General features: G+C 29.4%; 1 protein-coding gene across 2 annotated transcripts in view; it reads left to right on the top strand.

The window, feature by feature from the left end:
• rad50 (DNA repair protein rad50) overlaps positions 1-18,190 on the top strand; it is a 111,702-nt gene that overhangs the window by 55,748 nt on the left and 37,764 nt on the right. For both annotated transcript variants that reach the window (XM_075376780.1, XM_075376781.1), the window contains exons 11-15: positions 523-648; positions 3,926-4,019; positions 10,769-10,978; positions 11,693-11,830; positions 16,842-16,993. In XM_075376780.1, coding sequence (XP_075232895.1) covers positions 523-648; positions 3,926-4,019; positions 10,769-10,978; positions 11,693-11,830; positions 16,842-16,993 — 720 coding nt within the window. The remainder of the gene's footprint in view (positions 1-522; positions 649-3,925; positions 4,020-10,768; positions 10,979-11,692; positions 11,831-16,841; positions 16,994-18,190) is intronic.

An 18,190-nucleotide genomic window follows, 5' to 3' on the forward strand; every position in this document is an offset into this window, starting at 1 on the left:
TGCAGATGACATTCATCCATGCTTCGGCAGAAGTGGGTTTCATTCATTGATGTGTTGGGAACCCCAACACATTTTGGCCTGTGTCTTCCTTATTTGTGGCAAGTCAGTGATTGATAAAAGCACTAATAAAACAGCAATAAAACTTTTTTTTAAAGGGGATTAGAAGATCCAGCTTATGTAATACCAGATAAAGCCTAATAATTTTTTTTTATATACTTAATTTTTATTTTTAATGTTTAATCTTAAGTTATTTTTTGTTTCTGTAACTTCAAATATGATAAAATATAAATTGCTACATTTCTTGTCCGGAGGTTTTCCCTACTAGCCTAATTCTTTTACTGTGGTTGTATTGGTACATCCTTCACTAAGAATTTACTATATCGGATATTCCAGAATATTTTCTTCTGTGAATAATAGTGCACTATTATTTTAAGTACCATTACTGTACTGTAAGAGAATTTGTTTTCTTGCATTTCTTGTTAATATTTAATTTCTTCTTTCTTCTACTTAAAAATAAAACAGGATGGATGAAGAGTTAGGTGAAATTAATAAGGAAGTGGATGATTTAATTGAGGTGAATAAAATTCAGAATTCATTAGATTCATGTTTGGATCGTAAAGTTGCCTCTGAAGACGAGATAAAAAGACTGTAAGTTTTTTAAAATTATTTTATCATTATAAGTATATTTATTTATTTTATTTAATATATTACCAAATTTATATATTTTCTCCCTTACTAATTATATAAATTTGATTTTTTCTTTTGTTTAATTATTTTAGTTATTTTTAGAAGAATACATACAAAGGGAAAAATTTTGTTTCGTATTACAGTTTTTTTTTTTTACTACTTTAGTTATTAGAATATTTGATTCAATCTGTTAAATTATAATATAATATTAAAAAATATTTGCTGAAATTTGGTTGAAAGTTATAAAAACATTGAAAATAATACCCTAGAGATAATATTCTAAACATGAAGCTGAAAATTTTACTGGGATATCCACATTAGTGATTTTCATCCCCTCCACCTGTGGACTGGCTTAATTATGTTTATATCTTTCTCATAAAATAGGGTAGTACATGGGTTTGTTTGTTATGTGTGCTCAAATTTTTTATTTTAGCTGCTAAGCGCATAGTGAACCAATGGTGGTGTCCATGGCGATTCTTTCTTAGCTGACTGTCCTGCTAGAAGTAGTTGATTGTCAATTAATTTATAGATTATTTTTTGTTTAATTTTCTGAACATTTGGCACCGTTGGTTATTATACAATTTACATAAAAATAGAGTATCCACTTAACAACAGTTGTGAGTGTTAATTATCAAAATGCTTTCAGATTATTCCTCCATCATCAGGGATTACTGATTAATTATGAATTTTATAGTTGTGTATATAAATTTGTATAAATAGGAATTGAAATGAAAATAAAATGTAAAATTATTATGTTCATAACAGTTGATTTTCAATAGTTAAAATAAGTTAACGTTAAAAGAAAAACGTCTTGTCTGTAAAATGTTTACAACTATATTTTAACAATCTACTGTTATGAGCATAATAATTTTAAATTTTATTTTCATTTTAATTCCTATTTATACAAATCTATATGCACAACTATAAAATTCATAATTAATCAGTAATCCCTGATGATGGAGGAATAATCCGAAAGCGCTTGAATAATTAATACTCACAGTTGTTGGTAGTAAGTGGATACTCTATTTTTATATAGACTATTTTTATTTATTATTATGTAGTAATATTATTTATTTAATTTTACTAATAAAAGAAAGGGATTATTACTTAATATTTGGCAATAAAAAAAAGATTCTTTATTTAGCGGCTTGGTGTGCATCTGGCCAACGCATCATGTAGTTCATTCTGCACCAATAGCAACAGCTGAATTGGCATTTAACACAACACACACACACACAAGACTAAACGAAGAAGCCAACTCCATGTTATCAATATGGCTAGTGTTAAACATTCTATTTTTATTAAAAACTATTAAATTCTATGTCTACTCACTCAGGCCTATTTTAAATATAAAAACACAAAATGTTCAGAAAAGTATTCTCTATGCACTAATATTTCTTTTCTTAAAATATTTTTGTAAAGTACTTAATATTTTCACAAAGATGAGGATACAAACGTATTCAGGGTCCAGGGGTTGAGCCCCGTGGCTAGACAGTCAGGCAAGTAAAGTGGTGAATCCTGATCAGCTAGTTAATTGATTGATTTACATGATATTACAGAGTTTTCAGCTATATTCAAACAACTTTTTCATTTTAAATCCTGCATTAAGTATTAAGTATAGCTATAGTTATTTAAATCCATGAAATATTACTGCAGGATGAGCTATTAATTAGAACCCAGCAATAAAATGGTAACTATGAGACTTAATTGAGGGACAGATAGCATTAAAATTCTGAGAACTGCCAAGTGTTTGTTTGATGTGTCCTAATACTTCTTTGCATCTGTCCCTGATTTCATTTTGTCATATGCTATTGCTGACTTAGTATGTTTGATAGTAACTAATTTCATGAGTTCATGACCTCTGGGATGAGGCTTAATCCTGTGCCTTCTTCACTCGGTTATCACCAATGATTGACTGGACCTTGTCAGTACTGCAAATATGTCTCCTTTTATCCCTTACCATATCTATTGTATTTCTAATGATTCACTCCTTTCCCACTTTTCCACATACCCTGTCCGTTTCTCATCTTTCCTCATATTATTTCTGATTTTATTCTAGGATACACGTAAAGCCGTTCTAATTTTTTATTCTTTTTTATGTAAAAGATATAATTTCATCTTTTACTGGTACAAGTATTTTATGCAGGACTTAATTTTCTAATTTGGCTACATTATATCTGTTCCTTGTTTACATGGAACTTGAGAACAATATACAAATAAAAGTTCCTTGTATATTCAGTGGCTGATACGTTATGATAGAATACGATATGAAAATAAATATTAGAAAAACAAAAGTATGAGGATCGGAGGAAATAAGGTGAATGAATTTTTATACAAAAGAAATAAAAATTGAACTAGTAAAACAGTGAAAGTACCATAGCTAAGAAATTACTTAAAAAAGGAAACAATTTCTTGTACTAAGATGTGAACATGGAGGAGATTGGAGAATATTAAATGAAAAGAGAGTGAAAAATGAAGAGAAATAAGAAGAGTTAATGAAAGTAGAGACTTAATCAGAACTATTCAAAACAGAAAAGCTAAATGGTTGGGATATATCGTTAGAGGAGAAGTTTTGATTAAAACAGGATAAAAGGGTCAATAAAAGCTGCAGAAAAGTGTAAAAATTAAATGACCTACAGAGAACTGGTGCTACCAGGAACTAATACTTAATATGAAAATGGAGATGGACTTGGTGCAAGGAACCTGCCTAAAGGCAGATTACTATGTATAATTATTTTGATGATTAGTAATTATTAGTTTAATAATAAAGAAAGCAGAACAAAAAAAAAATATTATAATTTCATGTAATTTGCTACTACAATTTAGAGAAGAATGAACCAAAAGATAGAAATTTATACTTAGATAATAAAAATTATATTATAGGGAAAAGATGTGTAACCAATAATTTTGGTTTTCTGATTGATTTAAAGGAGACACTTTTAAGAAAGTGATTGTGATTTAATTTCTTTTAGTAGTAATAATTACTGCCATTATAATTATAGAAGATGCAATCTTGTATTTAAAAATAAAATTGGATTTAAGCTATTAAGCTTGAGTATTGAGCTTGTGTAGAGCTTAAAGCTTATATGAAGCTGTTGCTATTAATCAATATTAAGCTTGCTATAACCTAGGATAAGGCTATTGATATTATAAACACTAGACAAAGATATAGATGTTAGTTTTTAGTGTTATAATTTTATGAGCACATTTAGTGAAATGGATTATCTTTTTATTTTAGGATGTCAAAAAATGAGGATACTTTTAAACATTTATTGGAAAATGTGCCAGAAAAGAATATCAGCCAGCATTTGGATATGTGCCTTAGCAGATTGGTATGTTTATGTTTATTATTATAATTTGGTTATTGATTTAAATTTACAAAAATTACTGTCATCTTAGCTTTCCTTGTAAAAACATTAAATTCATTCATGAATGTATTCATTCATCAATGTAGACATTGATTGATTACTTCCTTGTATGAAGTAAAGGAAGTATTGTGATCAGGAAAAGTTTAGGTTTTCAGATTTCAACGGAAATTTTGAATATTAACATTTTGAATATCCTTGAATCCATTTTGACTAGTTACGGCGTGACGTCTGTATGTACGTATATCTCGCATAACTCAAAAACAATTAGCCATAGGATGTGGAAATTTTGGATTTAGGACTGTTGTAACATCTAGTTGTGCACCTCCGCTTTTGATTGCAATCGACTAAACCAAAAATGTCCGAAATCAAACAAATTGGATTTTAGGATTTTTCTTAACTGCAGTAATAAGCCCTCATTGAGAGCTTTTGGACAATATATCATAAGTAGTACTTATTTTCATTGGTTCCAGAGTTATACCCAAATAAAATTTATAAGATCCAAATTTCATTAATTAAAATTAATGAAATTTGGATCTTACAAGGGGTAGGCACATCAGTTTGAATCACAGACTTAATTTCCTTTTTTTAAATTTAAATATAATAATTATAATATTATATTATATTAATTATAATATAGTTATTAAACTTTGATTGTAAAAAAATTATGATAAATAATTCAATAACAACGATAAAAAAAAAAGAAAAAATATCAGAAGTATGAAATAAAATTTTATGTACTTTTCATTATTTTAAAAATGTGTATATGTAATTTAATAGGCGTACAAGAAAGTCATATGGTGTCCACATCAGATTTTTTTTTAAAGAAATTACAATTAAATATAATATAAATTGACTTAGCAAACAAAAAAATGTAATTAGCTTTCTTTGTTAAATATTAAAAAATAATGCATTATTTTTCATTTTAAAAATTAAAGTTAAAATTGTGCTTTCAGCTCTTTTAGGATTTAATTGTGCAGTTTTATCAACAGTAGGGTTTTTCACAAAATTTGTAACATAATTATATCTTAATAAACAATAAATATATGAGAGGATATCTCTTAAGTAAAGACTTTCATTGTAAAAAAATTTATTCTGAAAACTTTATAAATATTTTTTATTTCTCTTAATCTACATTTCTTATACTATTTCTGTATATAATCACCACATGAATTAGACAATTATCATAGTGATACACCAGCTTCAGTATACCCTCATCATATTCTTCTGCTGTCAGGTCATTTAGGCACTGATTATCACATTTTTAAGTTAATCATCACCCACGAATTGCTTGCCACTCAAAAATCCATTTAATTTCCCAAACAAACGGTAATTAGAAGGAGCTAAGTCCAGACTATATGATGGTGATTGTAAATTTTCAATCCAAATGTTCTCAATAAATCACAGTGTTGGACTTGCTGCATTACCGTGCAGCAGGACGATGCCATCGGCCAGCTGCCCAAGTTGCTGATTTTGAATGGTGCACTGTAACTTATGTAGAGTTTTGCAGTAGGCTTCTGCATTTATAATTTCCACGTGGCTTAAAATCAATCAGCAGTATGCCAAACTGTCCCCCAAAAGATTGTGGCCATCAGTTTGTGTCCAAATAACTGTGGCTTGACCTTTATTGGTCTGGTTGGTGATTGAGGATGACGCCATTTATTTCATTGCTGTTTTCTCTCTGGCGCATAATACAAAATCCATGTTTCATCGCCGGTAACAATTGAATGAGAAACTCATCACCTTTTTCTGTGTAGTGCATCAAAAATTTCAAAGCAGAACCTATTTGGATCTTTTTGTGATGATGTTCCATTAATACGTGCAGCACCGAACGTGCACAAACCTTTCTGAAGTGTAAATGGTCATGAACAATGTGACCAGTAACAAACAGCTCTTGAAACATCAGGAAAGGAAGGGCCAGGTTCGAAATTGTGAGCGATGATCTTTTCTGATTTTATCATCGACGCGTTTCAACAAGTCTTCTGTGATTATCAAGGGCCTCCGCAAATGTTCTTCTTCATGCACATTAATTCCGTTATTTCTAAACCTTTCACACCATTTTTGGACGTTTCTTTCATTCATTACATTATCACCATACACAGCAACAAGCTGCCTATGAATTGCAGCCAGCTTAACATTTTGATGGTTTAAAAAATGTATGACCACGTATTTCACAGTTGGCAGCAACATAGCTTTTCCTATCCATTTTATAACGTAATGACACACATAATCAAAGATACTACAAGAACTTGCAGACAACAATGCAATGTGTACATTACCAATGAATGACACAGGTTTGCCAACCTTAAGGAGAGAAATTTTCCAGCAGTCTTTACTTAGAGATATCCCCCATACATACATCTAAATATATCTTCTAAATTTTAAACACTTCGAAAATTTAGGCATGTAACAAAATATTGGTACTTCACTGGAGTGCGTTTAAACTATGATTGTATTTTATTAGTTTTTTTTACTGTTTATGAGTTTATTGTACATAATAAACTATTTAAATTTTATCATAGAAATCTATTTTAACCCTTACATCTATCAATATGCTTGACCCCTTGGCCACCTCACCAGATCACATTATTTTTTCTTCAATTTAGCTTAAACATGATTTTTGAACTACATATTGAAATTCCAGATAATAATGTTGTTTTCTTTTGTATTATGTTATTGAATTACTTTAATAACATGATTAAAAGTTCAATAAATTTTACATACAATTGGTGAAACTTGTTGTCCTTGAGGGTATATGGTACCTTTCAGAACAGTCTTCCAGATGAAGACCAGGTTTTCTTATACATTTTTTGTAGTAAAACTTTGTCTCCTTTCTTCCACTTGGTACTTTTCTGTTATTACTCACAGCACAGTCTTTGGAGGTACTTTTCTCTTGTAAATAAGTAAAGTCTTTTGTGTCACTAGAGGAAGGTTGTCGTGGTTTCTTATTTTGGTCTGGATTTCTTACATTGCCAACAAGTTTTGGCAGGTTGGCAAAAGTTTTTTTTTGTATTTCTTGTGGTTTGTATGAATTTGAATTAGAGAACAGAAAATATGAATTAATAACTGAAATCTATAGAAGCCAGAAGAATAATTTTTTCCACCATTTTATAGACTTGCATCCAAAGTTATAGCTTGATATGTAATGATTAGCATGATCCACACCCCTCGTACTCTTTTTATACTGGTGGTAACAGTTGGTTTTATCACATTTTCATAAAAAACACCTTTAGCTCTCCTTTCAATTAATTTTACTGTTACCAATCATGTACTGAGCCTAATATGTACCATTTATCACACCACCCTAAACAATGAACATCATTTATATGACAGAAGGAAATAAATTGTTGTTTTTTCAGTTTTAGCCTTATATACTAGAGCCTTGTTCTTAACTTCTTCAGGTAAGCCATTCCTATTTCCTATTGTAGTTCCAGTTAAATGGATATTCAATTTTTTTAATTTAAATGCTAGCAGCAGGCTTGTATAGAACCAATCAGTATCAAGGAATACCTACAATCTGGAACTTTTTCGACCAGCATATTTACTAAGTACATCAAAATTCTTCATGTGGCAAGCAAATCAGGTCTTACTAAACTATCTGTAGTTTCTTGCCATAGTATATCACAAAATCTATATATATCCACTTTTAGAACGGATATGAAGATAAGATAAGATAAGATCTCACACATCTCTCGGCAAGAACGTAAACTTTCTGTCTCCATTTTGTCAGTTTTATCCTTATTGTAACATTTAAGTAATACTCTACCTTGAAACCAACTGTGCCTTCATCAACTGAAATGAAATATGATGATTGTTGATTTCAAATAATAATTCATCAAACATGAACAACTAAAAAAAGTCTAACTCATTAACAGGTTGTGGCTTCTACCTACAGGTAGGCTCCTACCTACAGGTTTAGGTTTATTGCTCCTATCTACATAGAAGCGATAAAACCTGATTGTTTAGTAAACATAAAAGGTTTATAATCTGGAACTTCTTTCTTCATGTTTACAGTAATCCAGTTTTGTTGAATGGCGTTATTACTAACATTACCAGTAACTCTGTGCCTTTTAACTGTATTTACATTATTTTGGCTGACTCTTCTCCTTTTAGTTATATTTATATTCTTTTGAACATCAGATTCATCAGTAGTCGGAAATAGGTTAGGTCGAACAGATAAATAAATATTTATATCTGTTACCTACTTGTGCTTGGAGTTACTAAATTTACACTGTTTACAGAATTATTCACACTATTTATATTACACACTGTTATATTCACATCATTGTCAACTAAACTTACATTACCTTCATCACAATCATTATCACTTTCATTTTCTGCATACACATAAATTTCATCCAGTTCATCCCTCTGATTATGATTAGTTTCATCATTAATCATAGATTCAAAGATATAATTTAAAAAAAGTCTTTATCATCATCTTCCAGGTTATTTTTTCCGGACCTGTTGTAAAAAATGTTAACAATTACTTTAAATAAACCATGACAGAATTTTAATACCCGAACATAAAGTAAAAACTAAACACATTAACCTTACTAAAATCAGCTGAGTTACAACTCTCAAATAATCGATATAAAATTGTTTAAAGTTTATTGAGACTGATTCCATATATTATAATAGATGTTTAGAAGAGTCCACTATCAAAATTTTACGATGTCGATTGTAAAATATATTGAAAATGCATTTTATCTGAACTGAAGTTCAATGTCAGCTGCCAGCCGACATGTGATAGGAACAAGTCAATGGCTGAGTCGGCTTTCAGCCAACAAGAGAGTTGTAAGGATTAATGAAAATTACCATTCTGTTACGTGGTAGGTCTGAGAGTTAATCCGTTCTAGAAATAATGGTAGTAAATAATTTTAACCTTTATTTTAAGATCAGAAGTAAAGTAGTATATTTTATAAGAATACATTGGAAATATTTTAAAATAAAAATAAGAATACTGTGAGGAGGGGTTGTAAACCTTACTCCAGTCTATTATTGGGTTAATGACCACAGCAGTCAGTAATCACCTAAAAACAAATTTATCACATAAAATATGATACTTGTTTTATCATGTGGTGTATGTATTTTCTTTTTAGCACTCGCTTCAAATTGTAGAAATGGCTCAACTGATTAAAGCAAATTTCATAATCAGGTATTCCTATCAAAATGTAATAATATATTGAATATTTACTGCCATCATTATTTAACACATTGATAAGTGGAAGTGCTTTCACTATATGCTGTATAAGACTTACTTTGTTACAAACTCCAGAAATACGAGGTTTGTTTTTTTTTTTAAGTAAGGGCTGTTTTGATATAAAAATTGAAATAAGAGAAGTAGAAAAAACTTTATTATAACAAAATACACTTATGCATACTATTTTTCTACATATTTGCCATTCACTGTAATACACTTTTGATATCAGCTTCATTATTCTGTTACTGAAGAATTTTCCCGTGTGTGATTTAAACTGATTCATTACTCTGTTTTGCAATTCCTCATCATTTTCAAACTTCTGAATGTAAGCTATTGTTTTAAATGGAAAAAAGGTAATAATCACTTGGTACAAGATCTGGATGTTCGAAGAGTTCCCAACGAAGTTGTCACAGTTGTTTAGTGGTTTTGTTTGCCGTCAGGTTTGGTGTTATTGTGGAGAAAGTAAATCCTGTTGATTAGTTTACCTCACCTTTTGTTTTGAATTGAACATCTAAGTTTTGTAAGCGTTACATAATACATTTCGGCATTAACATTTCTTCCACATTCATAAAATTAAATCAGCAATAGCCCTTTCGCATCTCAAAAAAAAAAAACTGTAACTATAAGCTTTTTCATTGAAATTTCTCGCTTAACCATTTTGGGCTTCGGGGATGATGAATGGCACCATTGCATTGATTTCTGTTTTGTCTCAACATTTGATTAAGATATCCACGTTTCATTACCGGTCACAAAGTATTTTCATAAATAATCACCTTCATTTTCGTAGCATTTCAAAAAGTTTGAGCTGCAGGAAGATGTCTTTCTTTGTGTGTTTCTGTCAACATTTTTGGCACCCATCTGGAACACAACTTTATGTAACCCAGTTTTTTCAGTTAAAATGTCGTAAATTACTGATCCCGAAACAAGGAAATTCAATTGCTAATTGAAAAACGGTTAGCCTTTTGTTTTCATGGATTTCTGCACTCACATTTTCATTCAATTTATCTGTGATGATAGTTGGGCAACCACTACATTCTTCATCGTAAACATTTGTTCTTCCTTCACGAAACAAACTACACTATTGGCGAACTTTATCTTTGCACATAACACTGGGTCCATAAACATTGACAATTTCTCTATGGATATCAGCAGCAAATTTGTTTTTCGCCAATAGATAACGAATTAGTGATCGCACTTTACAACTCGCAGGATTATTTATCATAGCACTTATTTCAGCCCGGCTATACATAGTAACTAACACAAATAATGTCAACCTACTGTTGCAAACAGATGATCATTGATATAAATAAATATTCTACACCAGCGCCATCAGTTTCCACTGCATCTAATGACAGCAAATTGAAAATTGCTCTTACTTAATAAATACACCTCGTACTTTTATTTATAATTAAATATATATTACATAGGCTGAATCGACCATTCAGATTTTTGACAGTTTTAATTATTTGTACTACACTATAACTGAAATGCATTGCTATTGTTTTTTTTTTAGGGTGACAGAATTCGTACATCTCAAAAAGAAATTAATGATAAACAACAAGAGTTAACCAGGCTAGAATCTAAACAACAACATTTAGAAGATAAATTAAGAACAAGCAATCAAACGTTATCTAGTCATATTCAAGAAATGGAAGAAGTATGCGGGAATGAGGATTATGGAAAACTCCTTGCTAGTGTTGAGAATAAATTAAAAATGAAACAGGTCTGTTATATTTACCCCTCTCATTTGTGTAGTACAATAGTAGTTTTATATTTACTTTTTTTTCCTAAGATGTACACTTATGATTTAAACACTTTGAGATGAATATAATGTATTTGGTATGTATGTGAAATGGTTTTTGTAATTCTCTGTTTAGAAGATTTATTTGTTATAATTTTAAGTAAATTATTGAAATTCTTATTATGATTTTAAATTAAAATGCATTAAGATGTAGAAAATGTTAAATATAAAGTGTTGTATTCCAAGTAAATACTATTGTATACTACCATAAAAAATATATTATTAATTTTTTATAAACTTAAAAAATAATGACTTTGTTTAAATAAGTCATTTATGTAGAAAATGTTAAATATAAAGTGTTGTATTCCAAGTAAATACTATTGTATACTACCATAAAAAATATATTATTAATTTTTTATAAACTTAAAAAATAATGACTTTGTTTAAATAAGTCATTTATGCCTGCATTTTTAGGAAATTTTTCATGGTTTGTGATGTAATGTTTTGAATTATGAACTTTGTTATTGTGTCTTCTGTTTTCAGGTGTGTTATTGTAAAATTGGTTTACATACCTATACTTAGCCAACAAGAATAATGTTTAAAAATTGTGAGTTTTGTTTTGTATATCATCTGTTCAATTGTAAGTGTTATTTAACCTTTTCACTGATTTTTGGCTTGTTTATTCATTATGAATAGGATGAAGGTGGTAAATTGAAAGGCTCTAATTATATATACCGTGAGTATATAAAGAAACTTCAACAGCCGCAGCCATGTTGCCCCTTGTGTAAACGTAATTTTGAAGAGGAAGATAATGCTATTCAGTTGGCTTATGAGGTGATATATGAAATAATGTAATTTATAACCATTATTTATTTAAGGTTAGTCATACTGCCCATCTCTGTAATGTTAAATTAGAAGATTTTATGTTCCTTTTTCTCAGCATCCTGTAATTCAATTGATTTGAAATTTAACAGCTTATAAAGCATAGTTTTTGAGGGAAAACCCTCAAACTGCTCCAAAAATTTTTTTTTTAAATTTTGTGTTGAGAGAGATAATTTTTTTAGAAAAAGGCTAAAAAAATGCTTTAAAAACATGATTTTCAATTTCTAATTTTTTTTTGTACACGATTAGTTGAAATTCTGCTTCCCTTAAACATTAGTGTATGTAAGTGAAAATACCCACAAAAAAATCATTCTTGTATCTTTCTTAGAAGTTGAAAAAAAGGTACATAAAGCCAGAAAAATGAATTTTTCAAAAAACAGAGCTTAAAGTTTTAAAAACATAGTTTTTACCTGTCAATACATTCCTGAAGCAATGGGCCTGCAGATTGATCTCTTCTTCTAAGACATCTGCTAACGCTCTCTTAGCCTTGCTTTTTTCTTTTGAAACTTTTTTTTTGTTAGTTCATTCAGTTTACGATCAGCTGCAGTGATCCTTTCTCTATCAAGTGATTTCATCACCTGGGCACAATCGACACCGGGAGTGATTCCTTATCTTTTCAAAAACTAAGCATTTGATAGTATTCCCTTTATTAAAAGTACTTATGGCTTCATATACACCAAGCTGAAGTGTTTGAAACCCAATGAAGACTGTTTTTAGCAGTCGTGCCCAAATTATGCTGCTGACTAATTCATTAAGGTTCTGTGTTTTACTTTTTACGCATCTTACCAAAAGTTCTTTAGCTGATAGATCTCTAAATATTCCTTTTATTTCGCTGATGACAACACCAGGTAAATGAAAGTGCTTTGAGTGATTGTATGGTTTACCTTCTGCTTTGGCTTTTTGAAACTTAAACCAGCTATCGGCACCAGGAGGACATAGTCCATGTTGAGGTTTTTCATCAGTTGAACTCAAATGGAAAAACTCAGCCCACACTGTTTTATAAATTGAATACCAACTTTCAGTGTTTTTCCTAATGGCTAAGCCATAATAATTTTGAGTATTAATTATAGCTGTGTCTGTTAGCCTATTACGTCCACTCAGAGAACTGCCATCACTTAATTTCATTCCTCTGTACCTTAATTTCAGATTTTGAAGACACTTTCCCATTCTTTTTTGCATGTGGCTTATGCATTCTAGCTTCTTTATTTTGCAATCATCTCCTTACAGTTTCATTTCCTTTACTCATGAAAAAGCTTTTGAATCCCTATCTCCTAAATAGTTCACGTATCGCACATTTTGGGTAAGTGACTGCTCATAAATCTCCTTTGTTCTATGGTCTCCATCCCCCCCACTCACACCACTATGGTTTACCTGACAAGAAATTGTGTGTTCATTGGTCAGTCTATTTTTGCACCTACAGTGTTTAGTCATGATGGCTACATCAATCACTTTACCTGTGTCCATGCTTGTTGCTGTAACGATACCATTGAGCGACATGAAACCACGTTTCTGCCATGTATTGTCAAGTGCTATACTTAAATCTGTACTTTCTTCATTCATTTGAATTGCTTCATCTACAGCTTCCAACATTACTTCTTCACAAATAAATTAAACAGCATGTTTAATAATTTTAATATATCTATTGAATTGAGGGAGTTTAGGAAGATTTAAAATCCCACTCAATATAACTACAGAAGTATATCCTCTGCCTATTACGCAAAGCCCATAAACAAACCTCACAGTTATATCATATAAAGTATGTTCTTTATCATCACAATTGGTTTTAATAGAGGACGAGAAAAAGCTTTTATTAGCATCACACTTATCTCAGGAAACCCTTTCAATGATGCAAGATCAATTCTTTTGGATAAATTTACTTTCAAATTACCTCCACAACTCTGACATCACCCTACCTCTGATATTATATTTTGAAGTAATGATAATGAAATAATTATGTTATCAACATCTACATTCATGAATTCATTATACTTGGGGCAGAGAGTCTGACATTTCTATATCTGGAGAGCTTCTACTGAAACATTTGCTTACATCATATTGAAGCATTTCCCTTTTCACTAGTTGAGGTTATATTTTGATCATTTTTTGTACAGAAATTATGTTGTGTTTTACGATTCTTAAAAACCTTTTTTGACCTAGGCATGTTTGTAATCGAAACATATTTAAACTATATATATATAGTTTGTATATCGAAACACAAAGTAAACGTGCACACACGAAAAAACAGCAAACAACTCACTAAATTATCACAGCACACAATAAAGATACAATAAAACAGCTCTTTTTTCTACAAGACCAGCTGTAGATCATACTGCCAACCCAACGTTTCAAAACTATGTCAAACACAAATTATGAAGCACATTTATTTTCAAAACTTTTAAATGTTGAAATATGCAACATGTTGAATAATTTTCTATATTTTATTAATGTATTTATAATTATCATACAAGAATAAATATTATACCAATTACTCAGAAAAATATGAATAACAAGATTGTGCAAAAAATAATTTACGGCTCCCCTTAAGGTCTCTCGATTAAAAACTAATTTGTTTTTTCTTATGCATCTACATTGGCAAAACAAATAATTTGATTTTGCCCTCTTGTCTTTCCGTCCAAAGGCACATCAAATATCCTTTCACTTTGAATAGGAAAAAGTTGTACAGCTATCATGGTTTTAAATTTTCACTAATTGTAATTTGTAATTTAAAAAAAAAATGAAATTAAGATGGTGCATATTTGATAATTTATAGCTTTATATCTAAAAATAAAATTTCATTATTTTGCGGTTTGTTATTTAGTTTGTTTAAAGTATAGTAAAATTATTAGATCAGATATAATTAATCTGATCTTATAAGATCATTATTATATTATTACTTACTTCAGGTGAAATATGTAGCTCAGATTATATGGTTAACTTCTTGTTCATGAAATTGGAGCTCATTTTGAATCTAAATGGAACACCAGTTTAGATATTATATATAAAAAATAAAGCAATTTTTGTTTTAAAGACTTTGTTGGATTTGAACAGACATAAAGGTCTGTCTTGCCTAATTTATGTATAAAAGTTTTTTCTGGGAAAAACATCACATTTATTTGAAATATATTTTTCTTTATAGAGAAAAGCCCTAGATCAATTTTTAATATTAAATATAAAAAATTATATAGCAGTTTGTTTATAAATCATAACTATATTGTGGACTAAAATCAGTTTCTCCAGTATGTAGCTTAACATTCTGTAATAGGTTAGAAATTTTGATTTTATAGTTGGTAAAATTGATCAGTATAACTGCTTTTTCAACTGTTGTTCAGTATATTTTTGTATCTGTTGAAAATAATGATGTTTTAGGACACAAAACAAGAATGTGTTTCTCTGTTGTAATGTTGGAGAAACAATGAGAATACTGGTGCCATCCATGAAGAATAATTCTAAGCACGATTCATAATTCTCTACCACCAACCCATCAATATTTTTGTGAATTGAACATAGCATTTGAAGATACTAGAAATGATAAGTGATACTGCATGATCAGTATGCCGTACTGATCAAGTAACTTGTTGCAGAGGCAGTAAAGAGTCTTAAGTGTCATTTAGAAAGGCTGCTGTCAAGTAGCCAGAATAAGTTTTCAAAAAATTCTGAAGGAACTGAAGTTCCTTTATTGATTACTTCATGCGCATTGTTAAGATAACTTTGATAGAAGAGTGAGGAATTTATTATTCACTGTGAAGCAGATCCTCATTTCTCTAGTTTAGTGGTAAAATCTTTGTGTAATTAAAGTGATGCAACTGAATGAACCTGGAGTTCATATTAACATGGATTACAAAAAAAGATTATGGAACTTTATTTCTTTGACAGAAGTGTAACTAGCAGTTATATCTTACAATATTATAATCAAGTTAATAAACATCCTTTTGTTTAAAATTCAAACAATAATAGATGACTGACGGGCCTTCACTTACCTTAATCAAACTTTCCCAATTGATAGGATATTGAGAAACATTTGAGTTGCCATCATGTTTAATGTCATTTGATTCCTTTCATTACAGAGAATTTTCAAGATATGCTATTTTCTTCAAATCCAAATGATCTAACAGGGTCAAGCTGTTAATTGAAAATTCAGATGATTTTATAATAAAAATTTATTGGGAAAAGTATGTAATTCATCGGTTAAACACTATCATGAATGTAGGAACAGAAGGATAACACTGAATGTTTCCTTTATGTGAATTAAATATAAAATAATAAAAAACGTTTTTTGGTTTATTTTTGTATTGTTTTCTTGTTATTAGTAATTGGGTAAACTGACCTTTTAGCCCATTCATTTATTAATTAATCATTTCTGCTGTTCTATTTTCCTGAAATATTGTTCTGATTAGAAGGAACCCCAGTGTGTTTCATGAATTTCAGCTACCCACGGCTGTTACAGCAAAAGACTGTTTCAGTAGCCAGTAAACAAACTACAAATATCATTTGAGAGAGAGAGAGAGAGAACCATATTATATAAATTTAACCTAAAGTATTCATTGTCCTTCCTGTATATATAAAAGCTAGAAGTAAAGTAAGAATTTAGTTTTCAGGACATGTACACTGACTTCATTGAAATCAGTGTACTTGTCTGTACGTGTACTAATTAAAATGATACATGTTTCTTCTAAATTGTTTAGAAAAAGTTTTTTTTTGCTCTAATGTAAAACTCAAATATGACTGTAATATCTTATGTAAAAGTAAATGATAAATTTTTGAAATTTTGTGAGTATTTTTTAAAATATTACTTTGCTTTTGCTGTATTTGATTTGACATATCTTATTAGTGGTAATTCTATTTTGTAATAATTATTGTAATGTATTTCTATTTTTGAAATAATTGTTTTTCTTTTCCTTTTTTTTTTGTTTGAATTGATTTGCTGAATTTCTATGCTAATTTTTTTAATGATTTATTTTATTAGTTGGAGGAAAAACTGAAAAGTATTCCATCTACATTGTCAAGTATTACTGAAGACCAGGGAATGCTATCTAGCAAACTGAGTAGATTACAACAACTTAAGCCAGTTAGTGACCGAATCACTTCACTCAAAAATACTGAAATACCCACGATTAGGTAATCTGATTGAACTTTTTATTTATTTATTTAAAGAAAAAACAGGTGAATACCCTTTAACACATACTTGATTTATATATCGACGTACTGTAGTTAAACACATGAACATATCAATTGTTACTTACATATAAAATTGTAATTAATTCATTTTGGGATTGAAGTATCATTTATTCAAATAAAAAGACTTTTATTAAAAAGAAAAAAATCAGAAGAAAGTTAATAAATTTGCTGTTTATTTACTTTTTGATAATAAAATCTACATATCCAACTGATAAGTTTAATTACTACTAATAACTATTTAACAGAAATGTTATATGAACACACTAAATTATAAATCTTAATGTAAACTTACCAATTTATATAAGAAGTTTTAAATTGATGGATTCATCATCAGTTTTAAATACCTACATGTATCAAGTAACCCAACCAATACAGCCTGTAGTGCATTACCATCTTTACGTGTAAAACCTGATAGTTGTCATGATCAGCTCGTTATTAATTAACGTTGATCAACTCACTACTTGTCATGCATTGATCAAGACAACTGTCAGTTATTAAATGCAATATTTTATAACCGATAATGAATTCAATTAGAAATAGATAATGCGCAACAGTACCATAGAAGGCTATTATCACATATCTATTTATATATTAATGTATCACCTGTCAGATATGTGATATTGCTAGTAATGTGCCTATAAAACACTATAAAAAGGTTTAGTAAGATCTTAAGTATACAATTAAAGATTTTGAAAATCTTTACCTATCAATGATTGTTGTAAATGTTCATTATTTTATTTGTATTCATATCTTCAAATTCAGTGGATATTGTTTATATAGAGATTGATTAAAGATTTTACAATACTTCACTGTATAAATTTATTTTATTTTAGAACATAATTTATCCCATTCATTCTGCCACTTTATTATTACCAAAGTGAATTTTTTTTATCGTGTTGCCATCTGATCTGCCCTTTTTTTTAATTAAGTTAGCTTTAGTATTCTTAGTTATTCACATTGAGAATTCATTTTCTGTTTACAATGTAATTAAAGTAGTCTTTTCTACAGTTTAAGTGAACAAAAGAAAATGTACAGTAGAAGAAAAGGTGATAATTATTTGTTGTTTAGATACAGGAGGTCTTACAAACAAATCTATAATAAAATAGTAACAGATAGATCAGCTTTTACAATAATTTG

Source organism: Lycorma delicatula, chromosome 10, assembly GCF_047948215.1.
Source record: "Lycorma delicatula isolate Av1 chromosome 10, ASM4794821v1, whole genome shotgun sequence".
In the NCBI taxonomy this organism is placed as follows: domain Eukaryota; kingdom Metazoa; phylum Arthropoda; class Insecta; order Hemiptera; family Fulgoridae; genus Lycorma; species Lycorma delicatula.